The sequence below is a fragment of the Apostichopus japonicus genome, chromosome 20 (assembly GCF_037975245.1).
Source record: "Apostichopus japonicus isolate 1M-3 chromosome 20, ASM3797524v1, whole genome shotgun sequence".
NCBI classification, from domain to species: Eukaryota; Metazoa; Echinodermata; class Holothuroidea; order Aspidochirotida; family Stichopodidae; genus Apostichopus; species Apostichopus japonicus.
This window is the reverse complement of record NC_092580.1, coordinates 32,105,566-32,130,864: the sequence shown is the minus strand read 5'-3', so window position 1 is coordinate 32,130,864 and position 25,299 is coordinate 32,105,566. Positions and strand designations below refer to the sequence as shown.

Sequence of the window (25,299 nt, the reverse complement as noted above, 5' to 3'; positions counted from 1 at the left end):
GATCGATGGTGGTGTCTAACACTTCTGTTACACCTCATTCGAAACTATGTCATATTACTGGCATTAGACTTTTCTTACTGCGCGAGTCTTCACACCCTACTACCTCACACACAGCCACCCCCCCCCCCTCCATGTTTGGCTGATATGCCGGCTTCCTCATCTCTCCATTTGGTGTCTGAGACTGTGAACACTGCTGCTTAAAGTTGCAGTATGCAATCAGTGGTCTTTCTACTGCCATATCATCATTACTAATCAACATTTTTATATGGGTTCCACCATTTGATTCGCCCTATATAAGTTATGAATCCTCTAGTCCAATGAGGAAAATTCGGTGTCCTAACATGGTAACACATATTGTATTTTCTTTGCAAATGTGTTAAGCTTTGTACCTAAATTGCACTTCCCTGTGTGAGGTTGGAGCTGAGTAACAGCTCCCTTCCTCTTCACATTAATAGTCTATTACAATATCACCGTCAAATACAACATGACATATTTCCAGATTTCAGACCAGTTTCTTAGCTACATAGGAGGATGACATCATGTCAAGCAAGCCATTGCAAATGATTCCTATAAAGATACAAATAGACTCACTTATACCAGTTCAAAGAATCAGAAATCAGAACCAGACTCTTAGAATGATTTTGTTCATCACCACTACTGCACACCACCATTACTGTAGAGGTCAAGGGGCAGATAACCCCACCCATCCCACCCCACCACCTTTCAACCCCACAAATAAAATAAAAATTATTTAGTTATCAGCACCACCTTTTGTGGAAACTTAATTATAACCAAACTTATGCCTCAGAATTCACCAATTCACACCTAATTTTTCTCTTTTGTTATTGCTGGGGACGACCACCCGAAATAGGGTACCAGGTTTAATGACCCACAGTCACACCCCCTCCTTTATAAAATCCAAACATTAGGGATAAACGGCCTCAGGCAGTACAAGTTTTGAAACCTATGTAGGATATATGTCCTTGGGTCAGACACCCTGACTCCTAGACCAAACCTTCATAAAGTGAACTACTGTATGTGTAATTTTGTAATGGAAACCTGGGCAAGAATCAAGACTATAATAGAACACTCTCTGCTTTCATTGTTGTCTTTCCTTAACCATGACAAAATGATGACAACATTATGAAATATATTCACGACCTTGACGCCTAAGATGGAAAAAAAAATAGTCAAAGTGTCATTGGCATTTAATTGACATTTAATAGCAATCCCAGGATGGGATATTCTCACTTGAAGGTGTAATGGACAGAGTATTGGTTATTCTTTACATCTGTGTCACATATTACAAATATGATAAATAAGTTAGTGTGAAAGCTACCCGACAACGTGTAAGTTGTAATCCATAAGCCCTTTCGGGCTTCTCCTACATTTGTGGTCGCCTGAGCGTCGTAAAAGTAACTACTGGTTATGATTATGATGATGACTATTAAGTTACTGTGTAATCCAACATCTTGAGAACCTCTGATGATAGCAGACCATTCCCCTTGTTGACCTCACTCCAAATGGTAAAATCAAAGGTCTTAAGTAAATCAATTACTATCAAATGCATCATAAAACATATCGAAATACATCCCTCTGATACAACAATGCAGAGATGATCACCAAGAGATGACCTTGGCTGAACCATAAATAGAAAAGTCTTGGTTTTTGGTTAAAATGGCCACAAAAAGATAAAAAGTCACTGTCTTTCATGTCTCCCCATAGACGATGCTTAACCTCTTGAATATTCAATATTCTTAACCTCTTGAATATTCAATATTCTGAACCTCTTGAATATTCAATATTCTGAACTCTTGAATATTCAATATTCTTAACCTCTTGAACTTTCAATATTCTTAACCTCTTGAATATTCAATATTCTTAACCTCTTGAATATTCAATATTAAATTTAACAAATGCAAAGTGCAAATGCAAAGTGACTACTGCTCAGTGTCCTTACTGAAAAGAATGAAAGGCAATTAACCTGGCAATAAGTTAATGAATCACATAGGAAGACTCTACTCCAATTTGGTGTCCATCTGGCATAAAATGTATTGTTAAACTTTAGATCTGGTGAGCCTTATTTACCAATAGGTAGAAATTTGGTTTGAGAGGGCGGGGGGGGGGGGGGGAGAAAGGTGTGGGGCATCAAAGAAGGGTGATAACTGCTGAAAACTGGGTTACGATCGCTTGATGCATTCAGTTTTTCGTTTGAAAGTAACCTAGTGAATATAAATTAAGAAGAAATGATTAAAACAGATATTGATAATCATCATTTTTGAGCCTTGAAGTAATTCCATCTATCATAAAAGTCTACCTAAACCAGATCGTCCAAATGCTTTCTTTCCCTTTTTGTTTTCCTTTGCATAAATAAACATCGACAGTCCTCTGAAGACGAAACTGGCAAGATTTTCAAATTCTCAAAAAAAAGAGGCTCAAATTGGCAAATCAACAACTCCCTTATACCCAATGAAAATTGAAAGAAACCTGTTTCGATGCATGAATACAGTTGGATATCAATATGGCTATATATAAGTATGATATAACATTAAGTCTTTACCAAACTATCATATTCATCTTCTCTAAAGTTTTCTAATTTGTATCGTCATGAAATATTTACCGGAGTCTTTTGATATGCATGCATAATTTAAGGTAACCTTGGTTACCTGTAGCAACGGCATCTTTGTCCAGCTAATCCAAATTCTAAATCTTCTGTCACCACAGCGACGATTACTTCATCTGATTTTACTGGCAAATCAAAGATTTATGAACGAACTGAGAGACCACATTTTCATTGCAAATGAGGAGGAGGCTTATTCCAATCTGGCAATCCACATATGTTTGTCACCATGGAAACAAATCTAGCTGTTTCCATGCATATTTCACGAACACTGTTAAACAATCCTTTAAAAAATTTTGTCAGTAAACAATCTTCATATAGTGGACATACGATATATTCAAGCTTCTTGATTTAGAAGACATACGATTTATTCTAGCTTCATCATAAATCTGTTAAAATAATATCTCAGCCCTTTTTTTTGGGTTATATGTAACCTATTTGTCAGTGAGTAGTTCTTGTACCCTATGCTACATATGATGTCCAAGCTAGTATTGAGAAGTACCGGATGGCAGCATCTTTTTAATTTCCTACCAGTTTCAATAATGGAGGGGTGGTCATCCTCAGCTTAAAATCTGTTTTTTTTGGCCAGTATTTACCAGTCACAAATGTCACAGACCAGTCAGCATAACTAGTCACAGTGAAGATGATTACATCATCAATCATCCCTTGGCGACATAAAAAATGGAAATGCTTAAATTAATTAAAACTCGTGCCATCTGTGTAACATAAGTTTTAGCTTCATTGCCACTCAATTCACAACTGGAAGAAAGAGTAAAGAAATTTGATATAATGGAATTTGAAGAAGCAATGTCAGTGTCACGAGTCATGTGCTCTAAGTATAACAAGTCCTGTGCTCTAAGTATAACAAGTCCTGTGCTCTCGGTATAACAAGTCCTGTGCTCTAAGTAGAACAAGTCATGTGCTCTCGGTATACCAAGTCCCGTGATCTCGGTATAACAAGTCCTGTGCTCTCGGTATAACAAGTCATGTGCTCTAGGTATAACAAGTCAAGTGCTCTCGTTATAACAAGTCATGTGCTCTCGGTATACCAAGTCCCGTGCTCTCGGTATACCAAGTCCCGTGCTCTCGGTATACCAAGTCCCGTGCTCTCGGTATAACAAGTCATGTGCTCTGGGTATAACAAGTCAAGTGCTCTCAGTATAACAAGTCATGTGCTCTCGGTATACCAAGTCATGTGCTCTCGGTGTAACAAATCCTGTGCACTACCTACTCCATCAATTCAGGCTTTAAGTTTCTGGTGATTTCTTTAATATTCTACTCTGCACTGTGACCTTGATGTCCTTAGAGTCACTGATAATTCATGTGTTTCCTATCTACAATTACGTTAACAACATGCACCCTTATTGCTGTGATGAACATACTCAAGCAAGCCTAGGGAATATTCGCTTGTGTCCTGATCCGCTAAGAGTAATTATACTCACTACACAGACTTCTACAAATGGTAAAGTTGCTGCTGGATAATAACTACTGTTTTAAAGTCTGGAGTGAGCTTCCTAACGAAGGTAAACACTCCAATCCCATGTACGACTCTTAATACAAATATTAAACGCCTGCTTTAAATACTCCAATGTTTACGTTACATGTAGAGTTCTTTGTTCAGGTCCTGTCGACTAGATCTCTTGCAGTTTTGGTTTTTCCATACCAGCAAGTCTCTTCACTTCATTGTGTGTATGTTAGGTTATCTTTTTCAAGGGTCCTGTATATGTGTGTGTACATAGTATATTTATAAGTAATTATATGCATAAATGTGTATGTATATATACAAAATCAAAAATAAATAAATATAGCCATTTCTTAGCTGGGTGGGGATGTCAGTTTAGTAACCATGGTAACTTGCATACAGTGGTTACCACGGATCCTGACCTCTATTTTCATTCAATGCAAATATGCATGATTAAAATACCTCCCAGTCAGTCAGTTTTCCACTGCTCATTTATAATTCATCAAAACTTTGGAATTGCAGCAAATCAAAGCTAAAAGCCCCTCTGTGGACATCTTCTCATGACATTTTCTTCTCTCTTAAAAACGTGAGGTTACGAGGAAACTAAACTATATACAAACCCTACTGAGGTTTCTGTCCTTGATGAAATGGTATTGCTCAGCTTGTATTGCATACAAAAAGACATCAAATGTGATAGCATTCTCGGGAGGCAGACTAAAACAAGTCGTCACACTTGAGTAATCAGGCTCTTGGTAAGATATGGAATGCCTCGGAACCCACGACACTAGAAGAAATATTAACAGGAGAAAATATTTTATCAAAAGATGTACATTTCATTTTCGTATAGAGACCCGATTTCTATCGGTAAGATATGGAATGCCTCAGAACTCACGACACTTGATAAAAAAATCAACAGAAGAAAATATTTTATCAATGGATGTCACTTTCATTTTTGTAAAGAGACCTGATTTCTACTGGTGAGCGCTAATAAATGACAAGCAATATTGCCTAGGTGGGGTTAAAAATCATATGTCGGTTTAAAAAGTGAATATGTCGGTTTAAAAAGTGAAGCACCACAATCATTGCCCACTTTTGAAGTATCAAGCTCAAACAATAATAGATTGGGAAAAATTAGGATTTAATCAAACGATTTGCCAACATTGCAGCAGTTTTTTTCCCCAACTACTAAACTTCCCTCACTACTAATTCAAGTCAAGTGTCACTAACACGTACCTACAGTAATTACACTATGAAAGTGTGTCTGGGTCACAAGAATTTTGGAATCGTTCTGATGATGCACTAAATGCTTTACTAATTTACATACTTCTCGGGGGAAACAACAACGTGGAAGCGTAGCTCAGAGCCATCAATCAATATTCAATACCCACTTGTGGGATTTGCTAAATTTTATCAAGTTGACACACAAACTACTACCTTAAAGTAGCACTGTGTGTTTGTTTGCCATTGTTGTCAGTATTAATACTCAAAATAATGTGGTGATAATGCATCAAACTAATTAAGTCACCACCTTCTTAGTTATTATTAATTAATAATGCCCATTCATACTCATTATGTGAACTCCACATGCCTAGCATGGCACGTTTTAACATACCCACCCTCTATTGACCTCAAATGACCTATGACCCCCATTAAAATGCTTTACATGTAACGGAACTAACTACTAACATACTTTGCTGTTCAAACTGCAAACACAACCAGCCAGACACTTTCAGTGTTTGCTTGTGACACTCAGAGTCAGTGTTTGTTTGAGTTGAATGTGCTTTAATAAATCCTGAGAATTACCACATATCTTGCTTGTAGTCTTGCTTGTAGTCACAAGTTTCCAACGTAGATAAATATTGATCTGTGTTCATGAGACCACTACAATTTTAAGTAAGAGATATGTACAGTATGGGTCACATTTAATATGTGACAATTTAGGACATCATACCCAACCTTACTCCTTATCTGACAAATGTACCACAAAAGAAAAAACCCACAGCTTGAAATCCAATAAAACTTGAAATGTCATCCCAACAGGGTTGCAGCAGTAGGGTGATAAGATTAAAACTACCCAGCTATTTAATCACACAATCTTACAGATCAGAGGTTGTCCTTGTCCTTCCCAGATTCTCTCCTTCACCTCCCTCCCCCCCCCTTCCTCCAGCCAACCTCCCTCTCTTTCCTCTCCCTGATTTCAGTTAAAACAATTGATTCCACTTTGAATTGGTGATGACGTGGTATTTAAGAGCTCCCATTGGTAGGCTCACATGTCACCAGTATGGGCCAGGTCTCTTAGTGTCTCTAAAACAAAGCGGGCTGATATTCTACTGACAATTTCTCCTATGTGGTTCGACAGTTTATTCAACCTTGATAGCAAACGATTAGAACCAAAGCACACGTTGTTTGGATAGCGATAGTAAAATATTGACCAGAGGGTTCAAGTAGCTGTTAATAGGGTTGCAGATACAGAACATAATTCTGTGCTCACCATGGCACTAATATTTTCTTGTTTGTTTATTGTGTTCACAAAGAGGTACCATTGTACAATTGCACCATTTGACTTAGAACAGAGATATTTACTGCATTTTGACTGTAGCCTAGTTTGAAAATATGAAACAGAATTTTGCTTTTAAATCGAAAAATCACAAATTAGGACATGACAGTGTTTGATGACAACAAGGCATATAACTCAACCTGTTGGATATATCAAACAGAAGGGGGAGGGGAGGGGGGAGGGGGAACAGTGGACTATGCAGATGAGATCTGTTACAGCTGCTGAAGGTGCATAGAGTGAGAGAGAGAGAGAGGAGTGACTTACTGAGTCCACGGGGACAGTGGTAGTCCAACGGGAATTCTGTACAACCTGTCAAATAATAAGAGGATATGAATATGAACACAGAAGCAACACTCCCTTATTAGAAAGTCAAAAGTCTGTTTCCTACTTTCTACTTCATAACTCAGGATTCTCTTGGAGGTGTCATTTCATATAATAAAGGAAAATGAAAGGAGAAAAACTGGAATTTTTTGTGTGTTATTTTTCATACTATTAAGTCTGTATTTACAAGTAAACTATGTACAGTACTGATAGAGTAACATTTAAACTTTCAACTTTCGAAATATGATTGAATTTTAAATACAAAACAACAGATCGCATATTCATTCTCTTTTGGTTGGGTGTTCTTTTCAGACTCTACTTATGCTCAATTAAAAGAGTTCAGAAAAAGGTTGCTAAAACAATGATAAAAATCAGAGACTTTAAATTTTACCCAACACTGGAATGGCTGTTTTTGCTCATAATCTAGCCAATAGGTGAAAAACTTACGATCACTTGAAAATTTAATAGGACAGACCTTTCTGATGTTAATTAAAGTCCATCCGCTTGATGGCATACAAAAACAAAAATTTTTAGTTTCCTTTCAACAGGCTTTATTGAAGCGAACTGTTGCACAGTATTGACGTTGGACATTTCAATGAATTTCAATAAATTATGCTCCACTGTGGTTTCAACAAGATTACCTGGCACGTCGATATGTTTTGTGACAATCGTACTGTACGGGCTGTCGGTCAGATCATCTTCTGGCAATGTCTTAACGTTGAGCCGATAACTGCCTTCTGGAATCAGGTCGCACATGCAGTCAGTCATAAACAGCCGCTGGAGGAGGGGGTGGGGGAAGGGGGAGGGTGGAACAAACAGAGTGGTACGTTGAAAAGTCGTTGAGAAAGAACCTAATATTTGAGGATGTTAAAACCAGTAGAAACTATTAACTATGAGTTTGAACAATTAAGACATAATTCCAATGACAATTTTTGTGGTTGAATACTTTTTATGTCCTTAATCTTGACAAAGCTGTTCGAAATCCACTCAGCCAGACAAACCATGAGACACTTGGCCTGCCTGTGATGTCACTAGGAAAACTACTGTAATTGTACTGTAAGCTATCCTTCCTTTGATTTGGTCTATAGAATCATTTGCTTTAATAGGCTGTGAGTAAGTTGGCATGCAGGCAATCAGATGCTGAACTGCACTGCACCCTGACGGCTTGCCGCACGAGGTGGCGCCCGATATGAGCCCTGCTCACCGATTTCCAGCGGCGCCAACATCAGAGACATCCATACTGATTGAAAGAAAATGGCAACTGTCTGTTTGAAGTTTGTCATCCGTTTTACTACTAACGTTGTTTAACTATAGCTCATACAAAATACATCAAAATTATTTAAACTATAATAGAAGTTAAAGAACATAGGAAGAAAAGTTAAAGAAAAGTAGAACTTTTCTTGATGACCTGCGATAATAATGTCACTTACACTAGTTGAAGTCAAACATAATCATAGTCTTGCACCGAAAATTAATTTAATTTTGTAATGATGAAAACATGTACTGTAATTGGAACATTTCTCATACCCTGGCTTCAGTCACAGAAACTGCAACAAACTTGCACACAAAAAAAACAGTCTGCACTGTAAAGCATGCTAACTACGTTATTAGTGTTACCAAGTTATGTTCTAGATTCCTTAACTTAACAGATATGTGCATCTCTGATATTTAAGTTTTGCCAGGCTACATTACTATGTATGTGTGAGGTAGTGCCCATTAGGCTACCGATTATTTACGTAATGTGCATGTACTCTCTAGTATACTTTTGTTCTATTTGGCGTCCCATGTTCAGCGCTTGCGGTTTCGCTCAGTAAGCCCTGTTCGTTCTCTCTTTATTCTATTCATTACGAAATCACCTTGCTTTACGTTGTATCATGTAGATTTTATGTCATTTTGTGGAGCAGATCCTTAAGATCATTATTGGATAACGTTGTATTATTGTTTTATTAACTGCAAAGGTTAAGTTAAGTGAAAGTATTTAAGACTGGGCTCTTTATTTCGTTACTGGCCCAATATTATGTAAATATTGTATATATCGCTGACACGATTTCAGGTTAGCGCCCTCTTTTAGTAATTAAGATGGCGGCGCCCATATGCGTTACACCAATGTACCGTATGGAGTTGTTTAGGCCTGAAGTTGTTTACTGGTCTAGTTGTGCTAGAAGTTTGACTTGTATTTTAGCTTGGATTGAGATTACTCTCACGTTTATTTTATATTCTTTTATCTTATTTTATTGTTTTCTATTTTATATTCTTTTCTCTTATTTTATTGTTTTCTTAACTTATTTGCCTGGTCTATATGCCAATAGCCTAGGGCTTAATTACTTACCTCCATGGGTTATATTATTATCTCTTAAGGAAATGTGCTGGTTTAATTGTATGTTGGTTAAAGCCACCTGTTTTCTATGATTATCAAAGACTGTTTCACGATTACGATGAAGGTTATACTTGCTGTGGTATAGAGATTGTCGGGCAGACGTGTCCTTGGATTTAAATATCCCTCTCTCATTGGTTAGTTGAGCGAAGCTATGTTAACCTGACCTTAAATGGTCGCAGTTTAATGTATTGGTACTAGGTATAACATAGGGTGTAGGCTTAAATGTCAGCCCTATTCAGTATAATGTTCTGCTATTTTTAGAGTTGCCTAATGGATATGTAAGAGTTCAGGTCATACAGTTACCAGTTATTTTCATAAGATGTCTGGCCCATATATTTTCTTATTTTATATTTATTAGTTTTGTTCTTCCTTTTATTTTGCAGTAATTTACCATCATCTCCAGGAGTAGATATTATCCACCGCCCTCTTATCATGCTTAAACATAACCCCCAATAAAGTTGCCACCACGTACAGAGAAGTACGGAATCTATTTGATTTGTTTTGTTTGTTTTTCCTTACTCTTTGTCATTACATATGTATTGGAGGCAATGCTGATTCTTTCAATTTTCAATAGTTGCAAATGCCAAGAGCTATTTATATTGTACTAATTAACAAGTAAAAATTAACTAAATTGTTCATCCTGCCATAAACTGATATTATGCACAGAAGACAGCCTAATGCACAGCCTAACACACTGCTGAGAATTGTGCATTGATTAATTAAGATAACAAAATCACACAGGATGGTATTAATAATAAAGTTTGTAACCTAAGTTTACAGACAGTACTATAGTATACCTTCTGACAAGGGTGAGAGGCAGACTGGGTGAGACAGGAGGATGGTGGGGGGGAAGGGAGGGAGGGATGGAGGGTCAATTTAAGTTTATGCACTATACATTCAAAATTTAAACAGAAAGTACCGCTAGCATATTCCTAAGGCATCCATTTCTACAGAGGTCTATCATTGGTATTAAACAATATCATTTCCTTTAATAAATGGCAATCCTCATGCAATTACTAATGTACTGCTGCAACACAAGATGTTTGTTGTGGTTCTGAGAATTATTAAAAACCATCCAGACACATCTTATTATTTAGCTACATGTTTTATTATACTTGTGATCAAACGATATATATTGAACTGAAATGGCATCAGCTATCGCAAATGGATGCTGCAGGGATTTACAAACATCTGGAAAAATGCAAGGCAATATTTTTAAAAGTGACATTGAGGAGAGTCACCTTTCTTCACTCAGATAAATATCAAATAGCATCTTCATAGGGAAATAGCCCACATCCTGCAAAGTGTGACAAACTTTGTCACTTGCCCAGGAGTGTACATGTCAAGGTTGCACATGACATGAAAAATGGACGAATATGAAAGATCGTTCATGGCGGTAAGAATAGATTAGATTTTGAAAAATTTCTATTCCTATACTTGTATCAACTCGGGGCTCACTGTGAGCACATAGACACTGTACTCTACAAAGCTTACCTCACAACTACCAGAAACACCACAAGCATATACATTGGCATGACAGCAAGCGAAATCAAAACAATATTCAACAACTAAATAAAATCATTCAACCACGAAGCACACAAGAACGAAACAGAATTATCTAGCCACGTATGGGACCTAAAACGAAGAAAGCAGAATTTCAGCATTATGTGGTCTATAATCTCGCAGCACAACAACCGTCTCACCAGCCACAACAAATGCTCATTGTGTCTCGGAGAAAAAACTAGCCACCATGAAAGCAGACAAAAGCACACTCCCGAACAGAAGATCGGTGCTAGTCTCTACGTGCCGCCACAGAGAAAAACCACCCGACCGTAGAAACACCAGATAGAATACTCTACTTCACCAATCGTCAGTCACCTGATGATGGTTCGAAGAATGTGAAACTCACGTAGTGATCTCGCTTCTTTTGCCACCAATGTATATATATATACGTAAGCGTTTTAATAACCACAAAAAATCTATTCGTGATAACTTTGCAGGATTCTTAGTTTCCGAACATTTCAACCTTCAAAGTCATTCTCTCTAAAACTTAAAATGTATTTTAATTGCCTTAAACTTCAAATCAGCTACTGAACGTAAACGTAAAGAAATCGATTGGATCTTTCGTATTAAGTCTCACATCACCGGCCTCAACAAAGACTTGGGACCCCTTAACAACTACCAGTTCTACAAGCATATGTAATCCGTTCTTTGCTCCTTAATCCACTTCCTGTATAGTCATGGTTTATTTGGTTTTAATTCCATCAATGCAACTTACACTTATCTAGCGTCATACTTTCATTGTATTACACTTTGTACTTTTCATTCGACTGCCAAGTATTGCTGACGAAGGTCCCAGGGGGACCGAAAATTCCAATATATTTTCTAAAACTTTACTCCTTATTTGTCAATTTTGAGTCATATCTTATTTCTCTGGTTTTCTCTCATAATATTTTCTTTTGGAGTAAACGTGGATTTTCGTTATATTATATATATATATATATATATATATATATATATATATATATATATATATATATATATATTTATATATATATATATATATATATGACATATTTTTTTCACACTTTATGACAATAAGCTTACACTACAAAACATGCTCATATCCTCTGCTACTTGAGCTTTGCCAGACATGTGCCACACATATTTTCCCATCATGCCTAGCAACACTGTTTCTATAAGTGATATAGGAGTGAAGATTCTTACCTTAAATTCTAAAAACAAAACCAAAAACACAACAACATTTGGTTTTCATAACATAACACAACATTTTGATACATTCTATGTTACTGTGAAAGCAGGCAGCTCTTTGGCATGGATTGCAATTTAGTTTGACTAGTCAGCTTTTATTTCAAAAATTGGTGAAACGTTCTAAAAAAAAAACATTGTCAAATTTGGCCCTTGAACATGATGATTATAACCAACATGAAAAAGTTTCTGGGTGAATCATTAATTTACTTTCTTATCAATTAAATTAATTTTGAGTCAAGATATCGAACTACAAAGTGTTACATACTGCAAATTTATTCCAGCAATAATCTGTATGTTTTGACATAATTATCATCCTAACTAAAAACAGTGGCACAATTGCAACTTACTTTGTCATAATAGTCACATAAGCCATCCAGGACAGAGCAGTACGATAGATTACTAGAGAACTGGAACTGATGACAAAGTTGATTTGACTGGGTTTGGTAATTTAAACTATACAATACCACAGAGATGGCTTGGACATTTTTGGCCGCTGTAGGAGGCAAAAAAAAAGATAAGAAAAATAGAAAATTAACATCATTGGCAAACTCAAAGAGCTGTTTGAGAGTGGTACTGATATATTCCTTGAAACTGGCAAAGCATTGCCACACATTCACTGTCTCTCTTCATTCTCACATGCAAAGAGAGGGGGTGGGGTGGCGTGGGGTGGGGTAACAAGCTAAGGAGGGAAAGGGAGGGGGAAAGGGAGGGGCAGGCAGAATAGCTAGGGGTATACTTTTCATCAATGCAGTAATTAGGAGGGCTATAGTTCTGGTATTTAATCATATTGGAAATGTGATGGCTAAAATATAAATATAAAATATATAATATAAATAAAGATGTTGTAAAACTAGTACCTCATAATTGACAAAGTTTACATTGATGGAGTATTGACAGACAAAAATTAAATTGAGGTAGCAGTTTTCAGGTTTTTTCCCAGAAATTTTTTATGCTTTCATGTTTTGCACAGTTTTGTGAAAGTTTGTCTCCTTTACTATGAAAAACATCTTTGTGCTGCATATTGCAAAATTCAAGAGGAAATGAATTTAATTCACGTTGGAGACGGATGTTGAAGCTAGGGTGCAATCCTATTGGGAATTTTATTTCCATAATTGCTATGTATTTTATTTAACACTTCCTTCCAAGCCTCCTAGTATGCTAAGGCTTACCTTACATACCAGTTAAGTGTTGACGTGACAAACGGGGAATGTGAAAGAAAAAATTAATAAACAAGAAAAAACAAATTGTAAGTGCAGTGACTTTAAGTCGCCTGACAATGTTCAGAAATCTCGATGGATCGATCTCCAAGTTTCAAAATTTGGTAAATAATAATCGGCTTTGGAGGGCGATTATTTTACGATGCGAAGCAGCCACATATGTATGTGCAAGAAGCGTGAATGGCTGGCGTCATTAAACTTGCACTTCACGTTGGGTGGCTATCCCCAGTTACGTAGTTTTAGTCCGTTTGGGATATTTTACAATTTGTATGAACATTCCAGAGATGGAATAGCATGGATTGCTCCCCAGATGAAAAACCCGCCTTACTTTGGCCGACCAGGGATTGAACTCAAAACCTCCCCAATGCAAGGTTTTAAAGCTTTATTCAAATATTGGCCTTTTGATCAACTCGAATATTGTATTGGCTCTATACTGGATTTGTCTAATCAATTGCGGAGCTGCAAGCATAATCAAAAAGGTAATAGGACTATATTTATATATAAAGTGCAACAATATTCATATTTACAGTGTTCACAGGCACTATTATAACACTAAAAATCAATAACACTTGTAAACTTTTCACTTTTTGAAATTTTCAATCATGTTAATCTTTAAATATTACAAAACTGACAAAAATTCGAGATTAAATGCAGTTTTGAAATAAATGTGTCTTGAGGCAACTTTGAGATTAACAAGTACCAACATGTGAAGGAAGAGAGCGTTGAAACGTCTCCGACCTAAATTTTTAAAAGTAGGATATTGATAAAAAATCGTAGGCATTTTTCCATCACTCTTAGACTCTGAGACAGACTTCTCTTTCACTAGATATATAGAACCTAGATCGAGGATTAACAGAACTCACCACTGCACAAATTCATCTTATTTGTTAACCAATTCATGAATATTCTTCTTCTTAAAACCTGACTACACCTTAAGTCTACTGTGCATGCCACTTGCGTAGCTTTTAATTTATGCAGATTAGATCAAACCAACTCCTTTAGTCTGTCCAACCTTTTTGACGGACCGCGTCTGATATTCAGAATGACTTTGTAACTTTGCCCATTGAAGCTTCCGAGGGTAGACAAAAATCTGCCCTGACACATTTGTGCCTTGGCTACTACGTAGTATTACATGTCACTGAGTGTCTTTCCTGTTTACATGCAATCAAAATGTCAATTTAACATGTGTAGATTTTATACACCCACACTCCGACTTGTTTATCAGCTTAGAGAAAGATGCTGACACATTCTGAATTACGCCAGGCAGCAGGATACTCTGATTAATAATAAACCAGCTGACAGCTTATTGGTCTGTTCTTGTATCATGATACTTGTATCCTTGAATTTATCACCTTTTTGAGTCAATTAAATTCATATTTGAGTAACCTGTATATCCCATCTATAGAGAAAGATATATTTGATCTCATTCAAAATTAAGAGTGAATTTCGGATCGGTGTGCCTTAAAGCTGTGAGGATGATTGTTATTTATGACATCTGGCACACGTGATAATTTACAGCGCCGTATGGACATCCCCTCTGGGACTCTCTGTCTAATGATGAGTTAACTGGGTGGCAATTTACTGCAAATGTGAATCTAAAAATGAAAAAATAAATGACTTAAACAAACGAATCGAGAGACATCTTACTGGATGGGTCGAGAGTGAACATGACCCGTAAACAGATCTGCTGCAAGACCTCAGCATCGGCGTCGTCATTCGTCAAATTCACGGCGTAAAACTCGGTCACTAAATTCGTAACAGGCTGTGGTCTCTCATCTACCGAAGATGGACGGGTTGTGATGGGCATTGGACAGATCACTGAAGGAGCAAAGAAATATATACCATAAGTTTACAGAATTTGCACCAAATTCTACGAGGAGGATACTCAGAGAAGTAATTGTGATATTTTACAAGGATTCAAAAAGCAAATTCTACATATCATGTCAACCCAATATCAACTAGCACTCTGTTGATGCATAATGCAACAAACTCATAAAACCCTGACCTGTTCTCCCACTGGTACATAAACAATCTTTTAATAAAGTGTGTTTAACATGCACATGTAAGTTGCAAAATTATTCCATGTGCCAAGAAAGCCAACCCTGGGACTCATGTGGATTCTGCATAAAGTCTGTTCAATAATGCAAACACCGATTCAGAAGGACTTTTACATGTACAAACGTTCAGTTTAGTATTTTCTTATGTTCGGAGCAAACCTGCCCAATTTGCATTTAATATATAAACATGAATGATGTTGATAAAAGTTGCATTGATGTGTCCGATGCGAGGTATAACTAAAACAACAAATAAATGTTAATTTTGTGAATTTTATGAGTATCTCATGCTTATTTATTGCAGAAAGGAGTGGCTATAGGACTTTTTTTAGTTAATTAGAATATAATACTGGCAGAGTTATATACTTAGAGATATACTCAGAGATATAAACTCAGAGTTTCAAGGCAACTGAACTACAATGCTTTGTATTATTTTTTTATTTTTAAAAACGGTTGAGTGACTTTGGTTTGTTAATTTGGTAATATGCTGATATGAGCTCTATCCTCTGGTTGGTCGTTACAGGCTTTGAACGGATGATTGCAAGCTTTTCTTCCAAGCGTAGGTTACACAGACCCAATGCGCGCGACCCTGTGTTCAACCTTTAAAATTTTCCAGGGCACAGTGTAGTTTTTCTGCTTCTCTGAAGTCCCCTCTCAAGTTTGTGCTGTTTTTCTCAAGCTCATCAACAAGCACTTCCCGTCGGGACACACCCTACACAAGATCTTCAATAAGGTTAATATGAAGATCAGCTACAGCTGCATGTGGAACATGCAACAGATAAAAAAATCCCATAATGCGGAAACCATGGAAAAAGCCATCCATATACCACCCGCAAAAACCTGTAACAATACAGACATATAGATAGCTGCCCTCTACATGGGAATTGCTTGGCCACAGTAATGTTGATTACAAGGGCAAGTACCTGCAGATAACAAACTAATCTTTTCAAAATCAGATACTACAACCACACCATACCATATCCTTTAGAAATCAGAGAAATGTGGAAGAAACCAAATTGTCAAAACATATCAATATATATATTAATTGTATATGCATATATATAGCCAATAAATATCAAAGGGTCTACATATAGTATAACAATACAGAACACTGCAGAATTTAAGTTAACCAATACATCTATTAACAAAAACACTGCAGAAATACGACATGTTTCGAAATTCACCCATAATTTGGTAACAGTCAAATTTGTTAAATTTCATCAAAAATAGTGCCGGGCGGAAAAGTTTCAAATGCTGTCTGTGCTGAGTGGCAGTCAGAACTGCTGGGCACAGCCCCCAGCCGTAGAAGATGATGGTACTGTCGTGACTTTCGAAACAATGTTTTTCCGCAGTGTTTTTAATAGAAGTATTCATTATTAAGGTCTTTAGTGTTTTATAATATATATGTATGTATACACATGTATACAGGGATGCGGTCATACTGGGTGGCGGGTGGCTGCTGTACCTGGCAGTTCTGAATGATGCTCAGCGCAAGCAGTATTTTAATCATTTCCGTCCGGCACTATTTTTGATGAAAAATTGAACAAATTTGAATGTTACCAAAATATGGGTGAATACTTGGCACAGAAGTCAGAATAGGAAAAAGGATAGCACCAATTGCCATCTAAGGATAAGTCATTTGCAAACTTTTTCTAAACGATAGGGGGAAACCTCCACCACTTAAACCCCCTTCCCCACGATGTGGATCACATTACCTCACAAATACGTCCGGCACTCAACTATTTTTATGAACTGAATAAACAAATCTTTATATTGAGGTAATCAAACCTAAATCACCTAGCTACTTGGATGGTCATGTCTTTGCTTCTAACTTTGCCATCCAGTGTAGGTAGTCTTCGGAGGTTTTATTCCATACCATCTTCAGCCACTGTCCCCCCCCCACTCAACCCTCCATCCTTATGGGTGATAGCAGTGGGTTTCAAGGTTAACATGTTTGTAATATGTGATGAATAGCCGCTTTAATGCCTTGCAGGGAATGAACATTAAGTGTTCAAATTTGTTTAGTAAGTCCTTTGAATGTATGAAGTTATAAAATACTAATCAACATCTTAAAAAAAAAAGAATCAGAAAAATTTGCATCCAGACTGCACTCCTCCATAAAAACAGGCACTCTAAAATATCTCTACAGGAACACACAGTACTTAGTTATAATGACCCCTGACAAGAAACTGGCTTATAATGCATAAGAGAAGCGTACAGTGATAGGCCTACATTATGTGCATGAAAACAGTCAAATGATGAACCTTTAAGTAATACACAATAAAAAAAAACAAGGGAAATTTTGCTGTAGAATGGTTTACCATATACATGCACACTTCTCTACGGTATACAACTCCAACACAAAACATCTGGGGAAAACACTGACAATACACCAGCATAAAATTATTTCACTTTACAACTGACATAATTGAGACCCCTTCACCGCTGTGAAATCTCATAAATCAAGTCAAATGAGTGTCTAGACAAAATGCCAGCATAGAAATGCTCTGTCTCATTTAACTTTCCATACATAATATACATACAGGGATGTGCTCACACCGGGCAGTGGTGGGCAGTGGGGGGCAGTGGTGGGCAGTGGTGGGTGGTTATATTTATACTGGTTTATGTGAAGCTTGCAGTATTTTCACCAAACATTAAGTTAATCAGTATAGGCCCCAAATTATAGCACACTTATAATTGCCAGAAATTTTTCAAAAAGTACTTTCCTGGAGGTCGTTACTCTCCAAATTGTTCTCAGACATTTGTAAGAAACACACAAGATGACTGAATGTCCCAGTGATGAAAATTTCCTCGAAGGTCGTAATAAAAACAGTTTAAGAATATTTACCAAAGGTGACCATATTTGATTATCTAGCATATTTTGGGTCAATATAGCATACCTTTAAACATTGTGGTTGAGGAAAATTAGTACTGACAGGAATAAAGCTTTTATTATTTCCTATGCTTCACACTGAATGACCTATAATGACCTAATGAATATAGTGATTGTAGAAGTATTTATACCTCATATTCATTAGCCTTTACTTTTGCTATTAGTTTTTTTTTTCTAGGTCTGTTCTCTGTGAAATACTCCAATGTGTAGTTTGTTATAGACTCAGCAGCAGTAAAAAAATGTATTTTGTGAACTGCTCTACAAAACTCTTGTAATAGTCTCTAATATTACTGTCTTCCCAGACATTTTTGAAAATCTATTGATTATTTAAGAAATTTTCATGGAAATAGTACACTACACAATGTAGGTCCCCATGTGAATCCAAATTCATAGACTAAATATATGCGGTTTGTGCAGTGAATCTATAACGGTTTGTGCCTTGTATCTTTAATGGTTTGTGCCGTGTTACTTTAAACATTTGTGCCGTGTATCTTTAATGGATTGTGCTGTGTATCTTTAATGGTTTGTACCTTGTATCTTTAAGGGTTTGTGCCATGTTACTTTTAACAGTTTGTGCCATGTATCTTTAAGGGTTTGTGCCATGTTACTTTTAACGGTTTGTGCCATGTATCTTTAAGGGTTTGTGCCATGTTACTTTAAACGATTGTGCCATGTATCTTTAATGGATTGTGCCGTGTATCTTTCAGGGTTTGTGCCATGTTACTTTTAACGGTTTGTGCCATGTATCTTTAATGGATTGTGCCTTGTTACTTTAAACTGTTTGTGCCATGTATCTTTAATTGTTTGTGCCGTGTTACTTTAAACGATTGTGCCATGTATCTTTAATGGATTGTGCCGTGTATCTTTAAGGGTTTGTGCAATGTTACTTTTAACGGTTTGTGCCATGTATCTTTAATGGATTGTGCCATGTATCTTTAATGGCTTGTACCTTGTATCTTTAATAGTCTCTAATATTACTGTCTTCCCAGACATTTTTGAAAATCTATTGATTATTTAAGAAATTTTCATGGAAATACTACACTACACAATGTAGGTCCCCATGTGAATCCAAATTCATAGACTAAATTTATGCGGTTTGTGCAGTGAATCTATAACGGTTTGTGCCTTGTATCTTTAATGGTTTGTACCTTGTATCTTTAAGGGTTTGTGCCATGTTACTTTTAACGGTTTGTGCCATGTATCTTTAAGGGTTTGTGCCATGTTACTTTTAACGGTTTGTGCCATGTATCTTTAATTGTTTGTGCCATGTTACTTTAAACGATTGTGCCATGTATCTTTAATGGATTGTGCCGTGTATCTTTCAGGGTTTGTGCCATGTTACTTTTAACGGTTTGTGCCATGTATCTTTAATGGATTGTGCCTTGTTACTTTAAACTGTTTGTGCCATGTATCTTTAATTGTTTGTGCCGTGTTACTTTAAACGATTGTGCCTTGTATCTTTAATGGATTGTGCCGTGTATCTTTCAGGGTTTGTGCCATGTTACTTTTAACGGTTTGTGCCATGTATCTTTAATGGATTGTGCCATGTATCTTTAATGGCTTGTACCTTGTATCTTTAAGAGTTTGAAGACTTGTGTGCAGCGACATAGCCAGTTTTTGCAAAGGGGGAGCACATTTTGCGATTGATATAGGGAGGGGTCTAAGGGGAGGGGGGGAAATTTTGGAACAATTGAAGTTCCTTAGATGCCATCTGGTGCATTTTTTTCCCAGTTTCATCATTATCATATGATATCATATTATCAGCAGATTTTGTTTCCGGTTTGAATTATTCTTTTACATGTTCGATCTTTTACATATTATATCAGAAAGACAAACATAACGCCTTTTACAATTTTCCAGTAATATGATTCTTGTTTATTGTCCAATGTCTGGACTTTAATACATTTGACGAACTTAACTGATGGACAATATAAACTTTCATATTTAGCAGTGTAATAATTATTTATAGGAAGCGCGTATCACGTACGCTAGCTTAGCTTCATAACATGCTGTTCGTGCAACAACTTATTACGAATCATAGAAAGGATGAAAATGTACGCTGTCGTCGTAGTGCATACGGTTCGTGACACTCCATCGAGTGCGGTTAGGTAGGCGATGTGTATTTTATTACACAGTGGCCAACTGTAGGCTTGTTATAGGCTAAAGTTAGCTAATTGCATCTGCCAAACCAAGTAGTTGAATCAGTAGGCCTGAATGTTTCTACGATTATAATCAAGTTAACGGAGCTGACAAGTATTCAAGATCAAAAAAGCACTGACAAAATACCATACCAAAAAACAACAGTTTTTAACATTTTTGGACACAGTTGCTCCCACTGCTCCCCCCTGGCTATGTCCCTGCTTGTGTGCAGTTGGGTAGTCCTGAAGAACTTTTATAACCTGCAAAAATGGTTGCCAGTGGTGATTAGAATGTCCTGAGGATTGCATTAACAAACCAGCAGGATCAAAGATAAACCAAGTGATGAAGCCTCAGTAATATGTGAAACGTGGACAAGGTTGACCAAATTCAAGCACTCTGCATGCAATATCCCTTCATTTGAATCGGATACAGAGGTGTCAACAGAGAGATATCAACTGACAAACAGAGAGATAGGCAGATTCATAGAAAAATCAGATAGAAAAAGATAAATTTGGCAGGTATACTTTATGGCATTTTCAAAACAAATGAAGGTACTTTAGCAAACTGGATGTTTAGTACAGAACTTATATAGCAGGCGTTAAGGCAATAGATTATGGTTTTATAAAGTGATTTTATATACAAAAGCTGTTTTTTTTTGTGCATCATCTATAGATATTAGTGAGTTAGGTATGTCTGCAAAATTTGAGTGTCCTTAGCTGTATGAACTGTTAAACTTGTAATGATTTTTGCACTAACAAATGATATGTTGTTGACAGGGTCTGAATTATTTCGCAGATAAGTATTAAAAGCGCAGGTGGGTGTTGAGATGTATGTCACTACGACTCAACCATACCGAAACAGATCTAAACAAAATCGCTTAAATTCTTGTCGATTGACATGAACTTGTTGGTAATTAGCTACAATTACATCCAATGAGAGATCGAAAAACCACAATATAGTTTGAAACTGTTCATATGAAAGTGAATAAACACCTGTAGAATTTGCCTTTGCCCAAACATAATTGCGACGTTGGCGGCAGTGTTCTATGCGACTAAGTGCCATTAAAAGTGAATTGTGTAACCTGTGAATGCCCACACATGATCTTTATGGTAATGCACTGAGTTTCTCTGCATTTTATCAAATAGCAGTTCCACTCCACAGCATATGTGTGTGTATATACCTACAGTTATTGCCAGATTGAAGATATTAAAATTTTACATAACCTTCACCGGCTTGCTTGATGTTTATTTCATCGCTCCTTGGATGTGGATTTGAATGTTTTTTGCCTAATATTAAGCAGTATTTTAATTTTGGTCCCAATATTTCCAATTTTTGTTAGTATTACTGAAAAGTAGATTGCACTTGATCACAGTAAAGGCCAGTTCATGTGTTGCCCTATATCTGTTGTGAAATTGATAATCAGAGATACTTGTCACACAGGCCAATGCAATAAACTGTGGTAGTACTCATCCCAATGCACATGACATATAACAAGGTAGTGTACATGATGTGTGTAATTCAATTGGCCCCACAGTAGTACCATTGTAGTCAAGTACTTTTATCCGAGTACTTCTGAGTACTTAAGGTCCTGAGAACTATAAGTACCAGTGTCTGAGTACAGCATTTTAGAATCCCACTACACAGTAGAAGTACTTTAATCCGAGTACTTCTGAGTACTTGAGGTCCTAAGAACTATAAGTACCAGTGTCTGAGTACAGCATTTTAGAATCCCACTACACAGTAGAAGTACTTTTTCATTTGAATACTTTTCAAGTACTGTTGAATTATTAGAGATACACCTGATGGGGGAGGGGTGGGACATTCAGGACAAGGGGGCGTTCCAGATAGCTGCACCATACTTAATGGAATGATCTCCCACGAAACATCAGGTCAGTGATGCCAAATCCTTTCAAATCTTCAAGTCTTAAAACTCATCTTTTGGTCAATCATATGTATTTTTGTTCATATTAGGTGTGTATTTTTCCTCCATGTTGTAGTTGCTTTGTGTTCTTGTTTTTGTATTGTATATTTATATTTGTCCCCCCCCCCCGCCCCTCCCTCCCCCTTGTACAGTGCTGTGTTCACCGGTAGGAAACTTCAAAAATGCAATATCATATGGGAAGGTAAATCTACAGTTGAGCTTGTTTACCTGGGAAAGATTGATATTTACACTGCTCAGATGAAAACAGTCGAAGTTCTATTGACTAATGAAATTAGATTTTTAAAGCAGCACACTGTGCTAATAAAGCTAAGCTTTTGAATTCCTCAGCTGACCAGCCTGGCAAATCAAGACACATGTAAAAACTGCAATGCATGATGTGGTGAAATGTTGGCCTATTCAATTGGTACTCAGTTTAGGACAATATTATGTAACCTCCAATGATGTCTACCATTATTGCTCATTATCAAAACCAAAAATATGTTTATAACATAATGACTTTATGAGGAGGTATGATACCCCATTAAATAATAGCTGCACTTTGGTTTCGAGTTGCCCTGCTTTAAAACGTCACTGCGTTGTTTGTCGAGTCAAAGAATTTTTTCGTTATAAATGTCAGTAGAATAATAAACTATTGTAATAAGATATTGTAGGTGGTCAACAAGAGGTCTGTTTAGTATTGCATGAGGAAACAACAAGAGTTATCAAATAACTATATTGAAAACAAGACCTACTTTTCATTTTAAGAAATCCCTCAAAGGATGAATGAAGACACAATATGGAATTATTAAAGGGTGTGAAGACTCGCGCAAAAAGAAACGTCTGATGCCGGTAATCTGACCTAGTTTCGAATGAGGTGTAACAAAAGTGTTAGACACCACCATTGATCCCAGAAAATACACACACAGCTTGCTGCCGTCGGTAATTAGAAGCTAGTGTACAGTCAGTACATACAGCTGCGGTCAATACCCACAGCACAGTGTATAAACGATACAGCTAGATGGACAACTCAGGTATCACGTTTCATTACTGTCTGCATTTTGTAGCGACAAGAGAAAAACTTCACTTGCAAGCAACGGAAAGTTAACTTTTTAAAGATGGCAGCCTCTGTTTGGGGCGAGTCTTCAATGCCTTTAAGGTTTGAATGATCATTGAAGACTGGTAACAAGTGCTGCTACCAGGCTGTCCAGGTTCTACATCACTGGCTCATCAATTAAATTGACTGGACTACTTAGTCTAGTACTAAAGTGAAATCCCTCAGAAGTAACACAGAAAAAGTCAATGGAGAAGACTTGACATTTTATGGCATGAAATATCATTTTTACGAATGCATTGCAAACTTCGTCAAAGGATAAATATTGTTGGCTATCACCATTAGGTAGCCTTAATTTATCTGTTTGCATGAAATAATTTGAGAGAATTAAAACAATGGACAATTTTAATACTTAGCATCATCATCAGTTTGGCAATCATAATAAAAAACATTTTCCTTGACCTAACAGGACATCAATCAGATATTTATACTGCCATACCTATTTTCTTGACCTAAGAGTAAATTTAAATCAACTATTTATACTGCCATGCCTAATTTCTTGACCTAAAAGGACATCAATCACTTAATTATACTGAGATAACTATTTTCTTGACCTAAGAGGAAATTTAAATCAGTAATTTATACTGCCTTACCTAATTTATTGACCGAAAAGTATACTAATCACTTATTTATACTGCCTTACCTATTTTCTTGACCAAAGAGGAAATTTAAGTCAGTTCTTTATACTGCCATACCTGATTCATTGACCTATAAAACGACATCAATCACTGATTTATACTGCCATACCTATTTTCTTGACCGAAGAGGAAATCTAAATCAGTTGTTTATGCTGCCATGCCTAATTCATTGACCTAAAAGGACATCAATCAGTTATATATACTGCCATACCTATTTTCTTGACCGAAGAGGAAATTTTGCTCAGTTATTCATACTGTCATACCAATTTTCTTGACTGAAGAGGAAATTAAAATGAACTTTTTATACTGCCATACCTGATTCATTGACCTATAAAAGGACATCAATCACTGATTTATACTGCCATACCTATTTCTTGACCGAAGAGGAAATCTAAATCAGTTGTTTATGCTGCCATACCTAATTCATTGACCTAAAAGGACATCAATCAGTTATATATACTGCCATACCTATTTTCTTGACCGAAGAGGAAATTTTGCTCAGTTATTCATACTGCCATACCTATTTACTTGACCAAAGAGGAAATTAAAATCAGTTATTTATACAGCCTTACCTAATTCACTGACCTAAAAGGGCATCAATCACTTATTTATACTGCCATACCTATTTTCTTTGAAAGATGAAATTTAAATCAGTTATTTGTACTGCCCTACATTCCCCCCCCCCCCCTAAAAAGACATTAGTCTTTATACTGAGATACAAATTCATTGACCTGAAGAGAAATTAATCACCTTTTTAAAATGTGTAACTACCTATTTAATTGACCTTAAAGAACATTAATCAGTTGTTTATACTGTCATAGCTTTCTAATTTGACCTAAAAAGACATTAATCCGTTTTTGTGTGTACCTTCTTTCAAACCTACTGACTCATCCAGAGGTTTAACATCCACATGAAAATTTAGTTGCAAAATGATAATTTACCACCCAGGTTCCATGGTTTGACTTTTAATACCCAGCAGAGCTACAAAATGTTATCTGAATAATCATTTTTGAAATCCCAAAGTATCTGAAACTGTTCACCCACTCATGACTTAATCCCTTAACCACTACTAAAGTTTGCAAAACACAAATAATAAAGAATAAACTCCCAAATGTTTTGAGTATTTCCAAATGTCTGCTTGCAATTTATTTTATGGCTAATGCTGTATTTGAATGTCATTGGTAATGACATTCAGCAAACTGAAGGGCAAAAAATAT

General features: G+C 36.5%; 1 protein-coding gene across 3 annotated transcripts in view; it reads right to left on the bottom strand.

Annotated features, from left to right (window-relative positions):
- Nucleotides 1-25,299, bottom strand: part of LOC139961670 (uncharacterized) — a 118,882-nt gene that overhangs the window by 22,246 nt on the left and 71,337 nt on the right. For all 3 annotated transcript variants that reach the window (XM_071961056.1, XM_071961055.1, XM_071961057.1), the window contains exons 5-9: nucleotides 14,974-15,144; nucleotides 12,457-12,602; nucleotides 7,602-7,737; nucleotides 6,904-6,948; nucleotides 4,703-4,866 (exon numbers count right to left, since the gene is read on the bottom strand). In XM_071961056.1, the coding sequence (XP_071817157.1) occupies nucleotides 4,703-4,866; nucleotides 6,904-6,948; nucleotides 7,602-7,737; nucleotides 12,457-12,602; nucleotides 14,974-15,144 (662 nt within the window). The remainder of the gene's footprint in view (nucleotides 1-4,702; nucleotides 4,867-6,903; nucleotides 6,949-7,601; nucleotides 7,738-12,456; nucleotides 12,603-14,973; nucleotides 15,145-25,299) is intronic.